This window comes from Gossypium hirsutum, chromosome D13 (assembly GCF_007990345.1).
Source record: "Gossypium hirsutum isolate 1008001.06 chromosome D13, Gossypium_hirsutum_v2.1, whole genome shotgun sequence".
Lineage (NCBI taxonomy): Eukaryota > Viridiplantae > Streptophyta > Magnoliopsida > Malvales > Malvaceae > Gossypium > Gossypium hirsutum.
This window is the reverse complement of record NC_053449.1, coordinates 62280118-62305690: the sequence shown is the minus strand read 5'-3', so window position 1 is coordinate 62305690 and position 25573 is coordinate 62280118. Positions and strand designations below refer to the sequence as shown.

The window sequence follows — 25573 nt, the reverse complement described above, 5'->3', positions numbered from 1 at the left end:
AACCTGAACAACATCCAACAAGTTCCATGTCTTCTAGCACTATCAGATTATGAATAAATTAAAAATATTTGTAAAGATTTTAAGCATCAAAATAAGAATATTTATAAAATTTGAGAGTTAATTTTTAAAAATTTTGATTAAACCGATATAATATGTAAGAGTTAAGGATAAAATTTGTTGTTATATCGATTTTTTAATTGCCTCGTAAATTTGTCGTTTGTGATTTTAACGAGAGTGACCAAAATGGCCGAATTATATAATGTGGGTGCTTAAATTACAAATATTTTATTTTAAGTGCTTAAAATAATTTTTTTAATAGTTAAGTGATTATTATGTAGGTTACACTTTTTAATATAATAGATGGGTTTAATTTTAATTAAATAAATTATAAAAAAAATTCAATCGGTTAAACTATCAATTCATTCGGTTTTGTTACTTTATTCGACTAGGAGCAAATTATAAATTAATATATGATTAAATTGTACTTTAACCTCCTTCAAAATGAAAAAAATATATGTTTAGTCCCTTTAAAAATAATGTAATCATAAATTAATACATGATAAAATTTTATTCTGACTTATAAAAAACTTATAAATCAATTTCAACCCCTTAAAAAAATTCTGGATTCATCCCTAAATTAAACCGATTCGGAGTGGTTCAATAAAAAATCAATTCAATTTTTTCGAATTGATATATCATATGGTTCCTAATCTAACCGGTCAGACTGTACGGTTTATTAGCCTTTCGAGGCTTTGTCTAGTACTGGATTGAGGTCCTCAACTGTTTTTTCTGATCTTTGTAGTTGGGTATGTTGTTTTGTTGGCCTTTGTTTATATGGAAATTTTGTTCTCGTTTTACTTGTACAATTAAAGGGTTAATACTCACGCATCCCATAACTCTATTGAGTTAATAATGAGTAGTTATAACCAAAAAAAAAAAATAGAAAAGAAGAATAACCTTCCTATATTACTTGCATTGCACTCTATTAATTTAAAGTGTATCAGTTTTCCTCCAAACACTATATTTTAATCAAGAGAATAAAACCACAAACCAAATATATGTTTCAATTTTCAAAATAAAAAATATATATATTTAAATTTTCTCCTTCATTGTTTGATGGTTATTTATTGATGACAAAGAATTTTTTTTTCAATTGTTTACACTTGAGACTGGCTTTAAACCATGTTTGAGAGCAGCTTCCCATACAAGATCAATCCTATCCACATCAATTGCTCCAACTTCATGGTGACTCCAGCCTTCTAGCTGATGAACTACACCTCCTGCATGGCATGCATGCACCACTCCTCGCTCCATTGTATACTGTTTCGATAGAATCAATCATTATCAATATGAAGAACATACGCATTTAGATAAGATAAGGGATGAAGCCAGAATTTTTTTGGGTAAAATACATTAATAGTTATTCAATTATGTTTCTTTTTTGTCACCTAACTATAAAAGTTAAAAATCATCACTCAATTATTTAATTTTGTGTTTTTTAGTCACCTAACTATCTTGGGTTCTTCGGTGTTTCTATTTTTATGTAAGTTAATTGGTGACAAAAAAAGATAAAATTGTTGGGTGACAATTTCATAAGTTTTCATAGTTGGGTGACCTCTACTATAATTTACCCAAATTTTTTGGAGGGGCTAGAATTAAATTATATATTTTTATAAGAACTAAAATGCACTTCACCTTTGTATTAGTTAATATCTTTATAATTTTTTAAAAGAGTAGATCAAAATTTATCATTTTTGGAAGTTAAAAGTGCAATTTTATCATGTGTACAAACTTAAAATTTATACATCTTAGAGAGTAAAAATTGAAATTTTTTCATTTTAAAGGGGGACAAAACTTCGCTACCCTTTTGAAATTGTCTTTAGATGAGACTCAAAGTTGAAACCTCAAAACTTTTAAGTTCTCAATCTTATGGAACTCAAGGTATTATTATATTGATTTTTTTGGTAAATATTATTATATTGATTCTGATGTTTCATTCATTGCATTAATAATAATTAGGTAGGGGGATGGAAGATTTGGGGTTGGGGGGGGGGGGAGGAGAGTACCTCACAAGAACCAAGGCCTTCAACATCAGGTGGCAACCTCATGGCAGCTAGATCACCGTAGGTGCAGTCTCTTCTGATAGGCAAAATGGGCGGTACAACAAATTGATGGAAATGGGTTCCTGATGGAGCCCAGCTTTGCTCCCATGGTGTTATCCACTTCCCCACTATCCATGTCTGTTTAAAATTTTCATTACAACCATTTCAATCATCATTAGTATATAATATTACATACGTAGAGGGCCAGACAAGACCAAACCATCAACACGTTTTGTTTTTTTGTTTGTTTGAGTTTTTGTCTCTTATTTCCATAGAAAGGTTAAGTACTTGAAGTGATCTTAATAGGGTTCACAAAAATGTTTCAGATGTTCAAGAAGGTAAATCATGCGTAATTGTGTATAGTTAGACTCAAATTCATGCCTTATAGTATATAGAGCTTTTTTGGGTGAAACAACTACTACTTAGGTTAATCATACATCGCATGTGATTAGTCTTCTCACACACCCCATAAGACGTTCATGCTCTATAAACCTATCGTATCCTTAAAAACTCAGTTGACTCATTCTGTGAACCTATTTGAGCTTTTAATAGAGTCAGGAGGCAACCCTCAACGATATACAGGGATCATGCATATATGTATTCTCATACCTTACAATTTTGAGCAGCTTGGTGCTTGGTCACTTGCACTAAATAGTTTTGGCAATCCACGGGGGCTTCCTTTAGTATTTTTTGAAACCTTTCGGTCGATGAAGTCAACATCTGCATATTATATGTACATGTTTAAGTCATAAGCAATTACTTTATTAGTACTTTTGTAATGATTATATTTTTTTAGAATATGAAAAGTTGGGTGAAGAGTAACTTAATTTAAGGCTAAGTCACACTAAAAGCGCTAATAAATTCTCAACCAACTAAACATGTAGTTATCGACATTGAGGTTGATTCATGACATGTGCAATAATGCTAGAGTGGCTAACACTAGAATTGGTCACCAATAAAGCAAACATATCTAGATATTTTGTTTGATACAAAAAAGTTCTTAGTTAACAAGTATATCAGGAAAGAACTAACTATAGACGTTGACATTGTACGAACTAACTGAACTAAACAATCCGGTAAAGAGCAAAGTTTCGAGTTAAAAGACTTACAAGAACACGAACTCTTTTCCTACAGAGGTAGAGAGCGGTTGCTCTACCGAGCTTTGAGGTGGCTCCTGTTAGAAACACTTCTTTAACATCCTTGGAAAATTCATTAAGGATAACCGCAGCCGTCAAGGTATTGCCATGAACCACTCTCACTTTAAGCTCTGGATGCTTGTTAACAAACAGTGTCCCTCCTCCGTTCAGAGCCTCGTTCTACACGATTCAGTTGAAACCCACTAAATGTAGTCATTACATTGCTGTATTTTATTTCACAGATATTAAAGCCTTGCATGGATGCGTGCATGGTTTGTACAGTAAAAAAAGGTGGTGGGTTAAATTCTAGTCTTAATAATTTGGTCATTTTCTGTCCCAATACTTTTTAAATCTTAAAATTCTAGTCCTCACCAACGATAACTTAAATTTATTAAGTTTTTCTATCTTCAAAATTTGATGCGGTAGACATATTATCATATGTGAATGCCATGTCAGCTTGTTATTTCCACGTATTACTCACTAAAAATTCAATTAATGGATTAGTAATGGTTATTTATGTCAAGACTAAAATTTTAAAAATCGAAAGTTATAGGGACTTAAAATGATTCAATTGAAGAATACAGACTAAATCTACAACTGTGTGGATAATACAAGACTACTAAATTTAAATATACGGATTTAACTACTATTGTTTGGTTTAAGACTAAAATTTCAAAATTTGAAAAATACTGAAACTAAAATTGACCAATTCAAAAAGTACACGAACTAAAATTAATCAAATTAAAATACGATTCATAATTTTCATAAAATATAAAAACTAATAGTAAAATTGCATGCATGCATTCATTCATTTCCCGTTTACAGTTTTTAGAGGTGGTAGGGACATAAATTATTTGAAGTCACAAGTTAACCTTTATGCATAATCTTTTGCTATAAAAGTTTTTCATCTGATAATAGGGCAGATCTAAGGGGTTGCTCCTTAAAATGAAATTTTTTTTATTTAAGCTCTTTATAATTTATAAAATTTTAATTAGTAATAGTAAAATTACACTTTAACCCTCAAAATGATAAAAAATTGATTTAATTCTTTAAAAATTATAAAAATATAAATTATTAAAATGACAAAATTATATTTTTACTATCATAAAAACATATAATTTAATTCCGATCCTCTAAAAAAATTCGTACTTCACTCCTATAAATAATACTTTTTGAGTACAAAGAGCTTCAACATGCATAACATTTTGGACAGAACACATTTATTACGTAAATAGTGTAATAAATATAATACATAAAAGTACAGTATTCCTCCCAACTACCAACCACCATGTCAAAGCTCTAGGGCCCATTTAAAACATATATTATATTATGTTTTATATTATTACACAATTAATCGGATCTTTATTTAGTTAAAAATTTATAATAAAAAAATCACCCTTCTTTATAAAATAATAAATATTTTTATGATGATATTTTTATTTATTTATTATGTAAAATCTAGAAAAATAAAATTAAAAAAATTAAAATATTTAATATCTTAATTTTACCATTTCAAAGACTGACCTTATTTAAAGCGGCGAGGCTAATAACCTTGACCCCCAATCTGTCCGCCCTTAATATGGCTTCCTCTATGTGCTTGTTGATGCCCTTTGTTGCAAATGGTAAGAAATACTGCAATAATTAATCAATTAATAATCTAATTAGCTAATGAGGCTTTGACAATATTGATTTTTATGTTCTATATTTAACTCTCAGTACGTGTGAATCATTTTCAAAATCGTTCTAATTTTACTTGTAATTATACTTATAAACTTGGTTAATAGATTAGTAGCGGATTAACCTGAAAGCCGAACCTAGGAACGACCCATGTCTGGTGCAAACGGCAACGAAGATTGTAGAAAGAGAAGAGGAAGGTCTTAGACCAACCCCACATCACTAGCATTATGATAAACGTAAGTGGCCAAAACGGTAGCAGAAACATCCTCATGCGAAATGGGGTCGACGCAAATGATCTTAACGCAAACGGTGTATGCATTGCCGACATTATGTCCACCACATGTGCTAGGAACACAAAATCCGGTACCCTCCCGTTTTTTCCTACAAAAATATCCTCATAATAATATAATTCATTTTATATATGAAAGGATATTCTAATAATTTCTCAATTGAGTACGTATCTAATTGACTAATAACACCAACTCAATTAATGCAATTCAATCTACCAGAATTTGAGGTAATTTTCTTATGTAGCTCCAATGATTTGGTGTTAAGTGTACTCCCCAGTGCATCAAACAGCGGCATGAACAGACAAAAATTGGTCTCCATCTCTGTGTGGTGAAGACTATGATACCTGGCATAACATAACATTGCTCATTAATGGTGCCAACTAAGAAACCGGGCCTCGTTTGTTTTTGACAAAGACAAGCTATTGTTTTAATTAAAGACATATAATTAAGGTCAACCACCATCAAGTTGTAATAGTAACCGCGGTGCTGAATTGATTAGGACGATGTGTTTATTTTTAGTAAGATAAAAAAAAATGGTGACGGTAAAGTAAATTATTGTAATTGTAAAATAAAAAATTTTATCGCATTACAACCACCGCCCATCTAAAGACAAAAAAATGATATTGTTGAAGAATAATTAATGTTTATTAAGTAGCAATAACTTTTAGCACTTGAACGATCCAAAAAACTTCATTAACTTAACCTACTTTCGTTGGGAAAACTTTAAATGAACTTTCCTTCTCAATTAATTGCAACTTGCAACTTTTTCTTTTTCCTACCATTACCTAAAATAACCAAACTAAAAATTTGGGTAGAAATTAGTTTCTTAAAAAATACTAAAATATCAATAAATATTAGGTGTACTTACAATTAAAATGTTCAAACCCGAGAATTAAAGATAAAAACAAAGTTGGCACTGACCTTGTCCCCCAATATAAAAAATTATTTATATAGTCTCTTCAACTTTTACGAAGTTATAAGTTAGTATAATTTTAAAATTACACTCCGCCGTTATTTATTATTCATTTTTGGCCCGTCTAAAATAATTTTTTGGTTGTCCTTATTTAGAAATAATATTTTTGAGAGAGATAATCATAAATCCTGAAAGGATTAATCTTTATGAACCGTGTAAAAAAAAACATTCAATCATAAAAAAAAAAGAAGTTTATAGTTATTTACTTACGTGGGGGTATAGATGAAATACCTAAGTAAAGGTAACTTATTGAAAACTTCATGTGGAACAACTTCAGCATTGGAGTGTCCAAGGCACCTGAAAAAATCAAAAACCAAAACATGGCCATAGATCATCGCCGTGGATCCATAACCCATCAGAATCGATCCCGTTAACGGAATCCCGATCACTGTACATAACACTAGGTGCTCTAATGGTGTTGCATGTCCAGCTGTAAAAGGATGGGGTACTGGTGATGAATGGTGAAGTGAATGATAATGGTTGAAAAGGTAGGGTTTATGAAAAAATCTATGTGCCCAATAATACAAAGGTTCTGAAATGGTAACATGTAGTAACAATGAAGCAATAAACCCCTTTAGGTTCCATAAAGGAAGTGTATTTAAAGATGGGAAGATCAAACTGGCCATTGAAGCTAACATAGCTTGAAGGATTATGAAATTATCCCTGCAACATAACAATAATATAATTCAGATTATATATTTTTTATTTTAGTAAGTTGCACAGTTAGTTACTAAATTATGGGTAAATTTTTGTTTTGGTCACTTAATTAAAAAAAGTTACAATTTGGTCATTTAATTATTCAAAACTTTTGATTTTAATTATTGGACTGCTAAGTATTTTTTTTTAAGTTCTGCCAGCGAGCTCCAAGTGACGATTAGACAATCGAAACGGTAGATTAGTACCCATTAACGAGTAGAAGAACATACCTTAGATCCAAGTTAATTTAACGGTTAGTGCTGAAGACCGGAGGAAAAAGTTGTTTGAATTTTGGTTCATAGATTCATGATGTCTAAATTTGTTTTATGAAAAAAAATTGAATTGTAGAAGAGAAGCAAAAAGAGAGCTTTCGATTTGTGCAAGCATTGCAAACAAAGAAAGCCATATAACATCGATTTTAACAATCCAATAACTTAAATACAAACTTTTGAATAGTTTAATGATCAAATTGTAATTTGTTTTAGTTAATTGACTAAAACAAAAACTTACTGATAATCCTGTAACAATGTAGTTTACCTTTATTTTATTGGAATTTTACATTGGAAATAATATTTCATGTATGTTATATATATATATACATACCAGTCCCATTCATCGTCGATTTGCTTGAAATCAACACCTTGTTGCTTGATCCAACGGTTGCGAGTTAAAAAAAACATGTTGTTGTAAGAGCTCCATAGTTGATGAATGAACCCTCTCAGTGTACATATAAGGAGTATATGAATACACCATAGATCCTTAAGTATATTATCCTCATACATCCATGAATACCATGCTTTTGCAGCTAAAGGACCGTAAAGTATATACTTTGATCGCCACACACACAAATCAATTCAAGGCAAAAAACCAATATCAGCAACATACATACACATACGCATATATATAGAGAGAGAGAGAGATTTAGAGATATAGGTACCTTGAAAATTCCCAAGTGCTCCCAAGGCCAAGCTGAAAGTGGTGCAACCATGCTTGCGGCAGAGAATAGGGTTCAAAAAAGAAGGGGTTCCAAGAAAAAAGGAAACAAAAAATGTAGCTGGCAATAAGGAAAAAAAGATAGGATTACAGCTAAGTGTCTTAAATTTTTAATCAGAGCTTTTGGGGAACAGTTATGGAAGAAGCAAAAAAAGAAAAGAAAAAGGGAGGGGGTGAATGATGATGACCCGCAGTTCTTATCTTCTAACTGGGCACAGCTGTTGTGATGGGTGTAAATAGCTTTTAAGGAATTAATGTCCCTAGTGGTTGGGTCTGGAAGAGGGTGTGGGGGGAGATATATATATGGAGGGAGGAGAGAGAAGGGTTCGATATTTTAATCCCATCGGATCAGAAATTGATGGGGTAACGGTTTGGGAATGGTTTTGAATTAATTTAATTGGAAATTGGTACCAACAGATTTTTTTAAAAATTTCAATATTTTATTTTTTTATTTTGAATTTTTAATTAAATCAGTCGTACTGATGAATTGATAACTTGACCGATTCGACCACCAGTTCTATTATTAAAAACATTGGTTCATTTATAGGATGGTGATAGACATGTCCATGAGTCGGGCCAGGTGGTTTAATCCAAAAGCCTATCCGAAAAGTAGGAAGGTTTTGGAAAAAATATAAATCTGAAAAATGAGTTTAGTAAAAAAAAAATTCTGTTTAGAAAATAGGTTGAGCCTCGAGTTAGGTTTTTTGACTCGGGCCCGGCCCAACCTGAATTTGCAAAAAAAAAATTTGTTGTTTTATCATTGTTTTGTTGCCATTTCACTATTTTGTTGTTTTTGTTTGAAAATTGTATAACTCTTATTTTATTGTTAATTTTGCTACTATTTTGGAGGTATTTGCTTATTAAATTGCATCTATCTTAATGTTATTTAAGTATAACGATTTTTTAAAATTTAATTTTGTTATAATACTTACTATATCACTTGATTGGGTCCAGGCCCAGACTCAATTGGGTCTTGATCCGCGTTTTATGCAGTTCACACTTTGGGTTAGCATGTAAGGTGCTCGCGCGCTTCTATGGACTACAAGATGTGGGTTTGCAAAACCATATAGGCAAACCCACATATTGAAAACACGTGTTAACTCTAGAATACGGTACGTGTCAGCATGCATGAGAACTTACCTTGATATCACATTCATGAACAATAACCATATCATATAAATACACAGCTCAACCATCTAAAGGGACACACACTCTGAAGTACTCAAGAATTTTCAATTTGTCTCGTTTAGAAAATAGGCCAGGCCTCGAGTAAGATTTTTTTGCTCGGGGTTGACCCGACCTGAATTTGTAAAAAAAAACAAACTAATGTTTTGTTGTTGTTTTCCCACTGTTTTTCTTCCATTTCACTATTATGTTGCTACTATTTTGTTGTTATTATTTGGATATTGTATAACTCTTGTTTTATTGTTAATTTTACTACTATTTTAGAGGCATTTGCTTGTTAAGTTGCACATATTTTAGTGTTATCTTATTATAAAGACCTTTTTAAATTTATTTCTATTTTGTTGGAAAACATTTATTTTAATGTTTTTGATGTATTATATATTTTTAAAAGTTTTTATATAAATAAAATAATTTTAATACGAGTCGGACCGAACCCAAATTTAGCATCTATAATCTAGGTCGAGCTTGGGCAAAACATTAGGCCCGTTTTTCGAGTTGAGTTGAAACCTATCAAATGAACTTAAAATTTTGTTAGAGTCCGACCCAACTCATGAACAAATCTTAATGGTGAGGATGAATTTATAATTTTCACTATCTTTTTTGTATAGAGGAGTTTTTAAACAAACCCTTCTATGCATTAAATGTAAGAAGTTAATATAAAATGAGATTTTTCAACAACTTTCCTTTTTTTTTTTGTTAGATTGTGTTATTGTGCTTTTTAAGTTAGTAGATAGCAATTATTATTATTAAATAGTAATATATCCCCAACCGTCCGATTTAATTAGATTGATTAATCGTTTCAATTGATTCACAAATTAATCTATCTAATCTTGTATTTTAAATCGATATCTTAATTCAATCGATTTAACCATTCGATCTGATTCTCAAAATAGTAAAGGGCAATGGTGCCCTCTTTTGTCGAATCATGTGAAGATAAACTTTGATGCCGAACTTGATAGTAATGACTGAGTCACTGGTTTTGGGGGCAATAGCTCAAGATGCCCAACTTCTTCTTCTTTTTTTTGGATAAATATCAAAATTATATATAAATTTTTATCTAATGTCTAATGTAATATATGAAATTTGATTTTGTGTGATTTTATATGTGAAACTTTATTTTGATTCAATTTTCACAAACCAGTAACAACATTATTGAATTAGCATCATTTTACATTAATATATCGCATACACAAATAATTATATTAATTCGATATGAAAATAAGCATATGTATTCATTTATTTAAATATATACAATTGAACAAAATTAAAGTTTTATTTATACATATGAATCACAATTCAAATTTTATTTGTATAGTTGCACCAAATCAATATTCATGTATCAAATCAAGGTCGAAGCCAAGACCTTAACATGAAAAAGTGCCCCTTTAGTCATTTGAGAATTTGCAAAGTTTTAAGTTAAATTAATGGTAAAATTATATTTTGGTCCCTCCTAAAATTTAAAATTCAATTATGCTCTCCAAAAGCAAAAAGTTTATAGTTTAATTCCTTGAAAATTGTAAAATTTTACATTCAATAACCAATTACAATTTTTAGCTCTCTTAAAATTTTATAATTCTAATTCAACCCTCCAAAAAAAATATTTTGACTTTGCCCTTTTATCAAATTGGACTAAAGTTCATATGTACGTATGAACAACAATTCAAGTTTCATATGTATAATTGCATCAAATCAAAATTGCACATTGAATCTGTATAAATTTAATATTTATTCTATAAATAAATAAATCAACAATTTTGTTTTTGAAAATATTTGTTAAAATTCAATTAAAAAATTAAATAAATAATGGAAACAAAGAGTGAAATATTCAACCTCAACCATGTTTGGCAGAGTTCCCTAAAGCACAAATACTAATAAAATAGAAAACGACGATGAAGATGCAGAACACGATGTTAACGACCGACGATTTCCTCCGAGAATCTTTGACGCCGTATATGACGCCGGCCTTGCATGACTGGCATTCGAAGCACAGTGTCTTGTTGTCGTTATTCCATAGATTACAATCATTGTTCTTCGATGATCCACCGTTGTTTTTCGTCCACGTCGTCATTCCGCCATATACGAACCCACATTCGCTCGGTGGCTTGCAACAACCTGACTGCAATTTATATATACAATCAGCCATTTCCATAATAACATTTTAATTTTATTGTAAAACCTGTACAAGCCCAAATTTCTGCCCGGCCCACTAACACAAACCCAATACCCACAAACCCAATACCCACAAACCCAATTACCATGCCCCCCATCACCTACCCTCTGCCACCGCCACCAACTCCGCCGTTCACCTACTTTCTGCCACCGTCCCATCACCCCACTTGCCTGCAAAGAAGAAAATCACGCAAAGAAGGACAAAACAGTAGCAGAGATAATGAAAATGGTAAAATGGCTATTTAAAAGCCGTTCAAACAGAAAACGGGAGGATTTTTTTTTTCGGTACAAAAAAACCGATTGAAAAGCCATTGTAGGGGATTCTATTCGATCTCCTTTCCTTTTGTAACGTTTTACAGAAATAAGAAACAAAAATCAAAGGTGATTCCCGACCCTTTCCGTTTTCATATCTTACCATTTTATTTTACTTTTTCTGTTTTTGTTCATCTATTTATACTCATATAATAAATAATAATAAAAAAGGGAGAGGGAAACTCACCGAGGGGAGGCGATTCGGCGAAAAAGGGGAAACTTTTGGTCTCCCCGCCGCCGTGCACGGCGGCGCCGGCGCCGGCCCGGCGGCCGGTGCGACGGTCGATGGCCGGACCTCTGACTGGTTTCCGAAAAAGGGAGAGTGACTTGAGAGGAGTTTTTGTTTTTTTTTTGGAGAAGAAGAGAAGAATGAAAAATTTTGAAAAAAATTAGTTTAAATAGGCTTCCAAAACGACGTCGTTTTGGGCGGTCTGCTCAGCACCAAAACGACGTCGTATTGAGCTCTGACCCGCGCGGTGACCCGACCCAGGGGAAGGATCCGCGTGTTTTCTTTAAATGGGATATTTATGCGCGTAGTCCCTCCGACTTTGTAGCGCGTTGCAATTTGGTCCTGTTTCGCTATTTCCCATTTTTCAATTTCGCCCCAGAATTCTGTTTTTGTTCTATTTTGACCCTCCGCTGCACTGCGTTTTAGGGTTTCGGGGTATTTATGATTTTGGTCCCCCCCTTTTCCGCGCATATTACATTTTGATCCTTTATTCCGTTTTATTTTTTTATTTCAGCCCTGAGATTCCGTTCCCGTTTTGAATTAGTCCTACTATTATTATTATTATTATTATTATTATTACTACTACTATTGTTATTATTACCTATTTATTCATATTAATTTTATTTAAACTTCTGGTACATATATACATTTATATATTTTACAACTTATGTACATATCTATACATTTATATATATTTTCATTTTCCTAAAAATATACATGTTTATATATAATCTTTATAGTTTAAAATATACCTTTTTTTATAAATCCGTATATACACACATGTTACTATTAATTTATATACATACATATCCTTTTATTTTATAAGTATATATATATTTTTATATGTACGTACATACATATTTTGTATATCTTAATTTACATAAATACATATATACATCTTCAATATATTTTTTAAACATGTATCAAAATTAACGTATTTATTCGTATACATACGTATATTTTCATTATTTTTAAACTTTAATTTGTACATACATACTTTCTTTTATTTTTCAACACATATATGTACTTACTTTTATATGTATTTTATTATTTTCATATTCCATAGTTTTATACACCCATGTATATGTACATATTTTTATATATACATATTCATAGCTTCTTTTATATATTAAAATATACTTTATACATTTTGCTAATTTATATATATACATATTTTAGTTTATGTCTATATATATCCTTTTATATTTAATTGTATTTGTTACTTATTTATTTCATTTTCGTTATTATTTTGAATGAATGTTTTAATTTATTTGATTATATATATTGTTATTTTATATGATTGTAGGTATGACTTTTATTTATTTTATATCGTTGCTATTGCTCGTATTATTTTTTATTTTTTATGTGTATTATGATTTTACCACGTATAACAACAATGTAATTTGTTTTCACATTTTTTTACTACGATTTTCGTGTTTTATTTTACTCGGTATGACAAAATTTGTTTTAAAAAATATTTCGTGTTTAGATTCAAAAGGATCGTACTCTAACTTAATGGGTTTCGATTTTCATAATAAATCTAAAAACACGAATCTTTTCAAATTCAAGTTTTTAAACGATCTCGGGAATTAAGAAAAGATCGTGCCCTAACTTACTGGGCCTGATTTATTTCTAAAACCAAGATAATAAAATATCTTTTAAATAAGCATTTTTCATCCGCGTATCGGGAATTTGAGACATTGTGTCCTAACTTACTGGATATGATTCTCTTTCTCGAATAATGTGAAATATTCCCTTTTTCCTGAAAATTTTCAACGTTTTAATACAAGGATCGTATTTTTAAATTCTTTTCGAGTTTTTAATTTTCGACACCAAGACATTAAGTAATCAACCAGGTACCAATTTTGGGCGTATCGAGGGTGCTAACCCTTCCTCGTGCGTAACCGACTCCCGAACCCGTTTTTCTGAATTTCGCAGACCAAAATCGTTGTTTTAATAAAAATTAAATTGTTTATTAAAAACAACCACTTTTCGAGGTGACCCGATCACACCTCATCAAAAAAAGGATTGGTGGCGACTCCCGTTTTTATTCTTTTTTCGAAATCCAAGTCGACCCCGTTTTCATCCAAAAAAAATGGTGTCAACAGCTTGGCGACTCCGCTGGGGAGACGATAAGAGAGTCAAGCCACGTGTTGATTATTTCTTGTCTTTTTGTCGAAAGTTGAAAATTCGATTGAAATTTACGATCCTCTCATTGCATCTCTTTTGTTTTGAGTTATATTTTTATCGTGTTCTGTATTTTATTTTATACCTCTGCGCATTGCATTGCATGACCGTTGGTCACACCTTTTTAAGTGGGAGTGAGAAGCTACGCCTTCGTGAGGTTTTCACCTCCGCATGGGATAGTGAATCGCTTTCGGGATATATCCGTACCTATGTCTTCGTGAGATTTTCATCTCCGCATGGCCATAGGGAAATGTATCCCCCTGAATCGAACTTGGTCCGTATGAGCCTATAATGGGTGAGGATCGAGGAATTTGCTGGTTCAGGTACCCTACTTTAGAACCAAACCACATGTAATGAGCCATAGGAACTGACTTAGGTAGAGCTACTCTAAATTTTTTAGTGCCTGCCTAAATGAATGTTGTATTTATTTGTCGTTTATTTTAAATCTTATTCTGTGTTTAATGCTAATTTACTTTGTTTGTGATTGCATGGCATCTTCATTCTAAAAGAGGTATCGATTTACGTTCAGTTTCTTGGTAGAAAGCTTATCATGGAAAAGGGGTTTGTTGATAAAGTAGAGGATAATGCGGCTGTACGAATATGGGCTGAAACGACGCAACGGGAGAAAGGCGATAGTCTTACCGAAGGGTACGTGTCAGAATTGTGGGATTTACCCGTATCAGTGTAATCCAGAATGACCTTCGAGAAATGAAAGAAGTCTGGGATCAATGGGATGTCGAGGCCAAGCAGCTGTTCTATTGTAACTACGGTGACCTACCTTATCTGCTTAGTGTCAAAGTGGACAAGTATTTATTCCGAGCCCTTGCTCAGTTTTGGAATCCTGCCTACAGTTGTTTCACTTTTGGGAAGGTAGATTTGACACCTACTGTGGAGGAGTATACGACCTTGCTTCGGTGCCCAAAGATTCAAGTCGACAAGGCTTATTCCAGAGCTGCTTATGTCCCTCCGTTGTTAAAGAAATTAATGAACATCACTGGGATGAGCGAGCAGTGGGTCGCTGCCCGGATCCAACAGAAGGGCGACAGTAAATGTGTTCCTTGGAAAAGTTTGCGAGATTTGGTGCTTGTACATCCTGACTCAAAGAAAAGGGTCGATGTCTTCGCTTTAGGTATCTATGGACTAGTGGTTTTCCCCAAAGCTTTAGGACACATAGACGAGGCTATATCTGATTTGTTCGATCGGCTTGGTAAAGGAGTTACACCGGTTCCGGCAATACTCGCGGAAACTTTTAGATCCTTGAATGCGTGTCGAAGAGCAGGGGAGGGAAGGTTTATTGGATGCGCGCAGCTCTTATTGGCATGGTTCCATAGCCACTTCTGGAGGGTCGAAAAGGTCTCCTATCGGGTATTCTCTGATAACTACTCCCCTCTAGGAGAATTGGTGGCCACGCCAAGACGGGATGATATTTCAGAAGAAAAATGGATAGAGATACTCCAGAATCTCCAGGATGAAGATATTGAATGGAGAGCTCCTTGGTTAATTCCTGATGAGATATTGTACCGATGTGGAGATTTTGACTGGGTTCCGCTGCTCGGAATATGGGGAGCTATCGGATATGCTCCTCTACTCGTATCAAGACAGTATAGATCACGACAATTCATACCAGCAACGCAGGGGTTGGCTTATAGTGATTTTTCCTATAGGGAGGACAATTACAAGAAGAAGGTTCGAGAAATATCTAGTGCCTGGAACCAGACTCGTCGAATGAAGATCTTAGCCGTGGGTCCGACAATTACCCCCGAGTATGGTCAGTGGCGTGATCAAAGGATCAACGACAACATCCCGGCGTCAAATTCCGAAACTGCTCGATCTTTAGAGGAACACTTACAAGTTTTGCCTTCTGAGATAGAAATCATCAAACAAGAATTCGAAAAAAGGAGTTTAGAATTGGGGAAGAAGATAGAACAACTAGAGGAAGAAAAAATACAGTTAGGACTGGATGTGGACATTCAAAGATTAGAGGCCAACAAGTTGAGAAAAGGAAAGAACAAAGCAGAAGAAGATTTGGACAGCCTGAAGACAGATTACAAGAAGTTGCGTAGGTCGGTAAGAGCTGCTGGCTTGGGTAAAACGCCAGAACAATGGCGACAAGAAATTCAGAAGGAAAAGACGAAAGCTAATCAATGGGAAAAGAAATTCCAGGATACTCAGGCTCGAGAAGTCGCCTTGGGAAAGAGTCTACTAGATTGCCAAGACGAGAAGACGGAGTTGAAGGTCCGGATAACTGAACTAGAAAGATCGCTTCACCAGTACTGTAATTGTAATGCTACGGTTGAATTAAGGGCGAGCTTAGACAAAATTGAAGAATTGAAAAGACAAATAGGAGGGCTAGAGAATGCATTGCACAATAGTGAAATCCGGATAGAGCTTCTGGAAGAAAGTAATGAGCAGTGGCAAAGACAATTCCGTCGGTCTCAAGAGCAGATTGGAGAAAGAGATTATATTATGGGAGAGGCGGTGACTCAAGTGCGCGAGGTAGCTGATCATCTGCAAACTCTAGCGGTTCAGGCTGATCTATTAAGTTTGAAGTATGAGTTAGAGTCCGACAGGGGCCGAGAGTTAGCTTGGCTTCTTAGAAAGGTTAAGGCTTTGAGTGTGAGGGCAAAGCCATATATGTAGTCTATTTTATGTAAAGAAACTCTTTATCTAGTAAATTTTCTAATGAAGTTGAATTAGAATCAGTGCCTCTTTTTCTTTGCATTCTTTTTCATGCATTGCATCACATCATATGCATTAATGACCATTAAAAAACCTAATCGAATAAAATCATTTCAGTTAACCTGGAAAACCAACAAAGTTACGGCACCCGAGCAAAGACAAAAATTATGGACCAAAGGTTGGAGAAGCTAGAGCGACTTCAAAGAGAAATGCAAGACCAGTTGCAGGCGCAAATGAAAGAGCAAATAGAAAAGATTCAGCGTGACATGGTACAAAAGATGGAGGAGTCCCAAAATGATCTGGTGGCTAAGATGACGCAATTATTGAAGGGAGTAGATAAGGGTAAAGGGCCTGTGATTGTTAGTGAAGAAGAAAACAATGGTGAACCACTCTATCCTCCAGGTTTCACGCCTCCACATGTACAGACTGAGTTGCATCCGCGGAGACCCTCTGTGTCGGTTAGGCCCCAACAGTCCCAAGGCGATGCTTCAATCCCAATAATTTTCAATCCGGAGCGGGCTTTAATCCTGGCGATAGCCCGAATAATATTGCTGTCCCAGATCTTGACGAGATGGTTGAGAAGGACAAGGCGAAGGAGGAATTTCCAAAACAATTTGAGGAGAAATGGAAATGGATAGAAGAGAAGTTTAGGGCAATAAAAGCATTGAAAACTATGGAATAGATGCAAAGGATCTGAGCTTGGTTCCTGACTTGGTGCTCCCTTACAAATTTAAGATGCCGGAATTTGAAAAATACAACGGGACTAGTTGCCCAGGATCCCATATTACTATGTTTTGTAGAAGAATGACGGGGCATATTAATAATGATCAATTATTAATACATTGCTTTCAGGAAAGTCTTACGGGAGCAGCGTCAAAGTGGTACAATCAGCTGAGCCGAGCCAAAATTGCTACTTGGAGGGATTTAGCATAGGCTTTCCTGAGACAGTACAATCATGTCTCAGAAATGATGCCTGACAGGATAACTCTGCAAAATCTAGAGAAGAAATCGAACGAAAGCTTCAGACAATATGCGCAGAGGTGGCGAGAGGTGGCAGTTCAAGTGCAACCACCGCTTTTGGAAAAGGAGATGACGACGCTTTTTATTAACACTTTGAAAGCCCCGTTCATCACTCACATGTTGGGAAGCGCTTCAAAAAATTTCTCGGATATAATCATGAATGGTGAAATGATTGAGCATGCCATTAAAAGTGGAAAAATAGATGGAGGAGAAAATAATAGGAGGGCACCCCCGAGGAAAAGAGAAAATGAAGTGAATAATGTGAATGCTTATGGTAGGTCAATTACCGTGAATCAACCAAAGAAAGTGGTTGCTAATCAACAGGGATCATCAAGACAAGAGTCAGGAGCTACGCAAACTACTGAAAAGCCCCAATTCACGCCAATCCCGATGTCATACAAGGAGTTGTATCAGACTTTATTCGATGCACATGTTGTTGCTCCTCGTTACTTGAGTCCTCTACAACCTCCGTATCCAAAATGGTATGATACGAACGCGCAATGTGATTATCATGCGGGAATTTCTGGGCACTCGATAGAAAATTGTACTGCCTTCAAGAAGGTAGTAGAAGGACTTATCAATTTAGGTGTTGTCAAACTTGACGACTCACCTAACGCAAAGAATCCGTTACCTAATCACGCAGATAAGGGGGTGAATATGGTTAGCGAAGGTACGGGAGAAGAAGTCAAGACTGACGTTGCTGAAGTAAAAACTCCATTGAAACGGGTCTGGAAAGAAATGGCGAAAAGAGGTTTGGTTATTTCAGATTCTGAGGAAGGGCATGAGATGGGAAATTATTGTGAATTTCACCATAAAACAGGGCACGAAATCCAAGAATGTGAAGGATTTAAGGCTTTGGTTCAAAGCATGATGGATAACAAAGAGATGAGGTTTTACGAAGATGCGAAAGAAATGAGGAGCATATGCGCGACAGAGTTGGGAACAAAGGCTCCAAATCATCCTGTGGTCATTATCTCACGCCCTAAGGGTAATGAGGTTAGGGCTCAGGTAACACCGAAAATTGTAATCCAGAAACCATCAAATTTCTCTTATAGGGATAACAAGATGGTGCCGTGGAATTACGGGTGTAATGTGGCCGTTTTGGGAAAAGAAGCAGAAAGAAATCAGGAAACGGGTTCTTACACGCGCAATGGAAAAAGATATGACGCTCAAGCAGAGTCGTCCAGGGAAAAGGATTGGAAGAAAGAACAGAGGAAAGGGAAGGCAGTAGAAGTTGAACCATTGGTAAATGAACCAATAAAAGAAGAGGAGGCAAAGGAGTTTTTGAAGTTTTTGAAACACAGTGAATACAGTGTTGTGGAGCAACTACACAAACAGCCAGCCCGCATTTCTGTGTTAGCTTTACTCTTAAACTCGGAAGTACATCGGAATGCACTATTAAAGGTGCTAAACGAAACATATGTGGCTGACGATATTTCGGTAAACAAGCTGGATCGGCTGATCAACAATATTGGTGCTGACAATTTTATCTTCTTCAGTGATGATGAAATACCATCCGGAGGAAGAGGTTCTACTAAAGCCCTACATGTTACTGTCCGATGCAAAGGGTACACACTCCCGGGGGCCTTGGTTGATAATGGATCTGCACTAAATGTATTGCCTTTGTCCACTCTTAGCCGATTACCAATAGACAGTTCGCACATGAAAGCATGCCAGAGCATAGTAAGGGCATTTGATGGAACAAAAAAGGAGGTTATGGGGATAATTGAGGTACCATTAAGGATTGGCCCAGTCACTTATGAGGTGGATTTCTTGGTAATGGATATTAAACCCTCCTACAACTGTCTATTGGGGAGACCGTGGATACACTCAGCAGGGGCAGTACCTTCATCATTACATCAGAAGGTGAAGTTGGTATCGGAGGATCGGTTGGTAACAATAGATGCAGAGGAGGATATTATCGCAATGATGACTAGCGATGCACCTTATGTGGACATCAACGATGAGGCACTAGAATGTTCTTTTCGGTCGTTAGAATTTGTGAACGCGATGTTTATTGCGGAGGGAAATAGAATTCCAGTACCGAAAATATCCAGGACCACTGAGATGGGATTGCGATTGATGGTAGGAAGAGGAGCCTTACCCGGGAAAGGATTGGGAAAATATCTTCAGGGAAGGATTGAGGCACCAATGCCGAAGGGAAAGTTTGATAGATTTGGTTTAGGGTACAAGCCAGACATGAAGCAGAAGAAGAAAGAAATAGAGAAGAGACAAGAGAGAAGAAGGGCGCGTTTGAATGGACATGAAGTTAAGTGTGAGCCTTTAACCTTTCCCCACATATCTGCATCTTTTGTGTCGGGAGGATTAATCCATTCTGAATGTGGAGTGTCCGGTAGCGGCATAGGAGGAATGTTGGAAAATGTTTATACCAACGCCATAGAAGCAACGGAAAGGAGGGCTTTGTTGGAGATATGCCCTTATGAGCCTGGAAGCGAGCTAAACAATTGGACTGCTGAAGAAATCCCTGTAGTCTTTAGGGCTTATTCAGAGTAATGCTCAAAACATTCCTGTTGTTTGTTGGCCTAGAAACAATATGAAATTTTTTGTGAAATAGGCATGGGGCCTAAATATCATTATTTTAATGAAATACATGTCAACGTTCATCTTGATCAGTTTTTTTCTTCTTTTTATATTTATCATTTGGTTGATTGTCTTACAAATAATTCTTTCATTTGTAATTCTTTTGCACAAACATATTCATAAATTTATATTCTTGGTATATTCTTTGATATGCCTTCATAGGTCTTCAGATATCAATGACATGAGTGACGCTGCTTCAAACACGGAGCCTATTTTTGAGCAGGAAGTGTGTTCAGAGGGATCCCACGACTTTGAAAATGATGAAGATTATGATGCATCCCCGGACTTGTTAAGAATGATGGAACAAGAGGATAAGCATATCCTACCTCATAGGGAATTGTTAGAAATAGTAAGCCTAGAGGAGGGAAAGGAGGTGAAAATTGGAACTGAAATCACCGCAAAGACAAGACAAGACCTCATTAATTTGCTCCGAGAGTTCAAGGATGTTTTCGCGTGGTCGTACCAAGATATGCCTGGGCTAAGTACTAACATTGTGGTGCATCGTCTGCCCATAAAAGAGGATTGTAAACCCGTTCAACAGAAGCTCAGGAGAATGAGACCTGACATTGTGTTGAAAATAAGAGAAGAAGTCAAAAGACAATTCGACGCTGGATTCTTACAAGAGGTCAAGTATTCGGATTGGGTAGCCAACATCGTCCCTGTTCCCAAAAAAGATGGAAAGGTACGAATGTGTGTGGATTATAGGGATTTGAACAAGGCTAGTCCAAAGGACAACTTTCCACTGCCTCACATTGATACTTTGGTAGATAACACGGCGGGCTATTCATTGTTTTCTTTTATGGACGGTTTCTCTGGATACAATCAAATAAAGATGCATCCTGGAGACATGAGAAAAACCACATTCATTACCTTATGGGGAACATTCTGTTACAATGTAATGCCCTTCGGATTGAAGAATGCGGGAGCAACGTATCAAAGAGCTATGGTGACTTTGTTTCACGACATGATGCACAAGGAGATCGAAGTCTATGTTGACGATATGATCGCGAAGTCTAGAACGGAAGAAGAGCATGTTCAGGTCTTGAAAAGTTATTTTTGAGATTAAAGAAATTTCAGCTTAAGCTTAACCCGGCCAAATGCACGTTTGGAGCTAGATCAGGGAAGTTGTTAGGCTTCATAGTTAGCAAAAAGGGATCGAGGTTGACCCAGACAAAGTAAGGGCAATACGAGATTTACCTCCCCCGCGCACTCAGAAGGAGGTTCGAGGTTTCCTGGGGAGGCTGAATTACATTGCTCGGTTCATCTCACAACTGACAGAGAAATGTGATCCAGTATTCCGGCTCTTAAAGAAACATAATCCGGGTGAATGGGATGAAGAGTGTCAGAGGGCTTTCGATAGGATAAAGCAGTACTTGGCTAATACTCCAGTCTTATCACCTCCAAGTCCAGATAGGCCATTGATATTGTATCTGACAGTGTTGGAGAATTCCATGGGGTGCGTATTGGGCCAACATGATGAGACGGGAAAGAAAGAAAGGGCAATATACTATCTCAGTAAGAAGTTTACCGATTGCGAAATGAGGTACTCATCAATTGAGAAGTTGTGTTGTGCTCTAATCTGGGCAACCCGAAGACTGAGGCAGTATATGTTGTATCACACGACTTGGTTGATTTCAAAGTTAGATCCTTTAAAATATATGATGGAATCGACTGCTTTGAACGGGAGAATGGCTAGATGGCAGATCTTGCTCTCAGAATTTGATATAGTATATGTCAGTCAGAAGGCCATAAAAGGAAGTGCAATAGCCGATTTCCTAGCTAGTAGAGCCTTGGAGGACTATGAGTCTTTGAATTTTGATTTTCCAAACGAGGACTTGATGTATGTGGCGAATACTGAAGAAAATCCTCAAATGGATCACGTATGGAAGTTAAATTTTGATGGAGCCTCAAATGCTACGGGTAATGGAATTGGGGCAGTTTTGGTATCCCCAAGTGGAGATCATTATCCTGTTGCTAGCAAGTTGGACTTCGATTGTACAAATAACATGGCAGAATATGAAGCATGTATTATGGGCATTCGTGCAGCCATTGAACGGAACATCAAAGTACTGAGAGTATACGGGGATTCAGCGTTGGTGATATACCAACTCAAAGGGGAGTGGGAGACTAGAGATCCTAAGCTAATCGGCTATAGAAAACTAGTTCTTGAATTGGCTGAGGAGTTTGACGATATCACCTTCTATTACCTCCCACGGGAGGAAAACCAAATGGCTGATGCATTAGCTACTCTAGCTTCGATGATTCAGGTGAATAGACTTGAGGCAATGAGGCCTGTTCAGATGAGTATCTCTGAGACCCCGGCTAATTGCTGCAATATTGAGGAGGAGGGAAAAGATGATTGTCCTTGGTATCAGAGTATCCTACAATATGTGAAGAATCGGGAATACCCTGATCAAGCGACAGAGAATGACAAAAGAACTCTGAGAAAGATAGCCATTGAATATGTCTTAGACGGAGAAGTGTTATATAAAAGAAGGAAGGATCAAGTACTGTTAAGATGTGTGGACGCTGTAGAAGCCAAGAAAATTTTGGAAGAAGTCCATGAGGGAATTTGTGGGACGCACGCCAGTGGTTTCACGATGGCCAGACAGATCATGAGATTTGGGTACTATTGGCCCACCATGGAAGGAGATTGTATTGATCACGCCAAGAAGTGCCACAAATGCCAAATTTACGGAGACAAGATACATGCGCCTCCTTCACCTCTTCACGTCATGACCTCTCCTTGGCCGTTTTCCATGTGGGGTATGGATGTTATTGGGCCAATATCACCAAAGGCTTCTAATGGGCATCGCTTCATCTTCGTAGTAATTGATTACTTTACCAAGTGGGTGGAGGCTGCTTCCTATGCAAATGTCACGAAAGCAGTAGTCAGCAAATTCTTGAAAAGGAGATCATTTGTCGATATGGAATGCCTGAGAGGATCATATCCGACAATGCGATGAACTTGAATAATAGCACAATAGCTGAAGTTTGTAGCAAATTTAAAATTAAGCATCATAACTCATCGCCGTATCGTCCCAAAATGAATGGTGCAGTGGAGGCGGCCAATAAAAACATTAAAAGGATTGTGGGGAAAATGACTGAAACCTACAAGGATTGGCATGAGAAATTATCATTTGCTCTCCTTGCCTATCGAACATCTGTTAGAACTTCTACTGGGGCAACGCCTTTTTCTCTGGTTTATGGAATGGAGGCAGTATTACCCATTGAAGTTGAAATCCCTTCTCTACGGGTGTTATCTGAGCTACAGTTGGATGAAGCCGATTGGATCCAATCTCGGTACGATCAGTTGAACCTAATAGAAGAAAAGAGGCTAAGAGCTATTCACCATGGGCAAATGTACCAGAAACGAATGATGCGAGCCTATAATAAAAAGGTTCGCCCCCGAGAATTTCGTGAAGGGGACTTGGTACTAAAAAAGATTCTTCCTATGCAAAAAGATTTTAGAGGAAAATGGATGCCAATTGGGAAGGCCCTTATGTTGTAAAGAAAGCCTTTTCTGGTGGAGCTTTGATCCTATGTGAGATGGATGGCAAAGTTACCAAATCCGGTAAACGCAGACTCCGTCAAGAATACTTCACATGAAAGAAAGGGGAACCAAAGTGAAAACCCGTAAAGGGCGCTTTGCTTCCTAAAAAAAAAAAAAAAAAAACTTTGGAGAGGCTAAGGTGAAAACCCGTAAAGGGCACTTTGAGACCAAAGAGGGCTTGAGTCGAAAACCCGAAAAGGGCGACTCAAGTATTGAGCAGGATTGGAACATCAGGACTTGAGCGGATCAAATTTTGATCGGGGAATATGATGATCTTCCTTTACTGAACCAATAAGAAAGGATATGCAAGTTTTGAACATTGACAGAGTATTGCAGATCTCCTGAACACATGTCAAACTTAGAAGGGTCTTCGGAAAGTTTGTACAGAGAAACTCAAGCGGCGATAACTGGGGCACCTAGTTCTTATGTGTATTCTTGAAAATAATTTTTTATTTTCTTTCTTTCTTCCTTTCCTTTTGTGAAAACGCACATTCTCAATCCACTTCTTTGTTACCTTTCTTTCGCCATCTTTGATGTTTTATTTGAGTTATGATCAGAGCTAGCTTTATTCTTATCTATTGTTATGATCTTTTTGCAAACATGTAATAGAATAACGATTAACGAACTAATAAAACTTTCAGGAAAGAAGTTTTGCACATTACTCTGGAAAATTTCTAAATAATATAGGGACCTGAAACATGACTATGTTTAGAAAATACCAAGTTTAAAGGTGAAATAGCTAGGAAGGAAGAGTCTAAGTTAAATACTATCCTTTCAGATTTTGTCGTCTAAACATTGATTGAACAAAATGACAAGCTGTCGTGTTAATTACAAAGCTTAAATGAACAAGCAAGCAATGATCATCAGGCAATAGGAAGAGGTTACTCGGAGAAAGACCTTCACTTGCGCATAAGACTTTGTAGACACTTGAGAATGGTGTAGGAAACCAGAACGGTTCAGATCCTATATCCCCGAATTGTGATAAAAGAGGACAGAGAAAAGTCACATATTTCTACCCTTAGATTGCTGGAGAGAATGATGGTACAATTTGGCGTCCCAGTGGATATAACTTTGAGGTTTATAATGGGGACAGTCTGGCTAAATGTTTCTTCAGAAAAATCAGTCAAGCGAGAAGGCGTTGTAGCACATCAGTCACAAAACCTTGATAAACTTCGAGTAGTGATAACCTAAGCGAGATCATTCTCGAAAAAAATAAAATTCTACATTCATGCAAACACCATTCACATATGTCTAGTTAGGAGCATTTGTTTCATTTTGATCATGTCATCCTAATCATTAGGCATAATTGGTATTTAGGTTTATTTGAATTACGTGAAAGACCAAGAATCAGATTTATCTCCTGAGATTAACAGCAGATCAAAGAGTAAATCCAGACAATGGAGGATAAAGATCTTATTTGAATACAGAAGTAGACCATCTATCTCTGAGATACATGGAGTAGACCGGAGAATTTAGTATTATCTCTGAGTCTGGAGCAATGAAGCCAGAGATCTTATCTCCTGAGATTACAGCGGAGCAGATCGAAGACACTATCCTATCTCCTGAAGTTACAGTGGAGCGGATTAAAATAAAGGATCTTATCTCTCTGAGGTTACAGCAGAGTAGATCGCATCAAGTCTATCTCCCTGAAGTTGCAGTGGAGCAGATAGAAGAAACCAATCCTATCTCTCTGAAGTTCAGTAGAGCGGATAAAATCACAGATCTTATTCTCTGAATTGAGTAGAGCAGATCGCATCAAGTCATTATTTCC

The 25573-nt window shown here is 35.9% G+C and overlaps 2 protein-coding genes across 4 annotated transcripts in view; both read right to left on the bottom strand.

The window, feature by feature from the left end:
• Nucleotides 1-1057: 1057 nt before the first annotated feature.
• Nucleotides 1058-8232, bottom strand: LOC107937194 (very-long-chain aldehyde decarbonylase CER3). Of its 2 annotated transcripts, none has more exons than XM_016870049.2 (10): nucleotides 7812-8232; nucleotides 7478-7701; nucleotides 6389-6841; nucleotides 5422-5549; nucleotides 5040-5296; nucleotides 4763-4870; nucleotides 3212-3418; nucleotides 2712-2822; nucleotides 2067-2240; nucleotides 1058-1320 (listed from the first exon to the last, which is right to left on the bottom strand). In XM_016870049.2, the coding sequence occupies exons 1-10, from the start codon at nucleotides 7860-7862 to the stop codon at nucleotides 1150-1152; spliced, it is 1884 nt and encodes a 627-aa protein (XP_016725538.1). In that variant the 5' UTR covers nucleotides 7863-8232; the 3' UTR covers nucleotides 1058-1149. The 2 variants fall into 2 exon arrangements, with proteins under 2 accessions (XP_016725538.1, XP_040965431.1); XM_041109497.1 differs by having other exon boundaries at nucleotides 6410-6841; nucleotides 7812-8131.
• Nucleotides 8233-10780: 2548 nt separating this feature from the next.
• The window catches only part of LOC107937195 (tetraspanin-8), a 16940-nt gene continuing 2147 nt past the window's right edge, over nucleotides 10781-25573 (bottom strand). For both annotated transcript variants that reach the window (XM_016870050.2, XM_041109496.1), the window contains one exon: nucleotides 10781-11168. In XM_016870050.2, the coding sequence (XP_016725539.1) occupies nucleotides 10884-11168 (285 nt within the window). In that variant the 3' untranslated portion in view covers nucleotides 10781-10883. The remainder of the gene's footprint in view (nucleotides 11169-25573) is intronic.

Bases quoted from the DNA above. Each gene is read 5' to 3' on its own strand.
- LOC107937194 (XM_016870049.2), bottom strand. From the start codon at position 7,862: ATGGTTGCACCACTTTCAGCTTGGCCTTGGGAGCACTTGGGAATTTTC. The intron at 5,297-5,421 runs GTAGATTGAATT...ATATTTTTGTAG, and splicing joins GAAAATTACCTCAAATTCTG to GAAAAAACGGGAGGGTACCG. The intron at 1,321-2,066 runs GTACTCTCCTCC...CTATCGAAACAG, and splicing joins AAGGCCTTGGTTCTTGTGAG to TATACAATGGAGCGAGGAGT.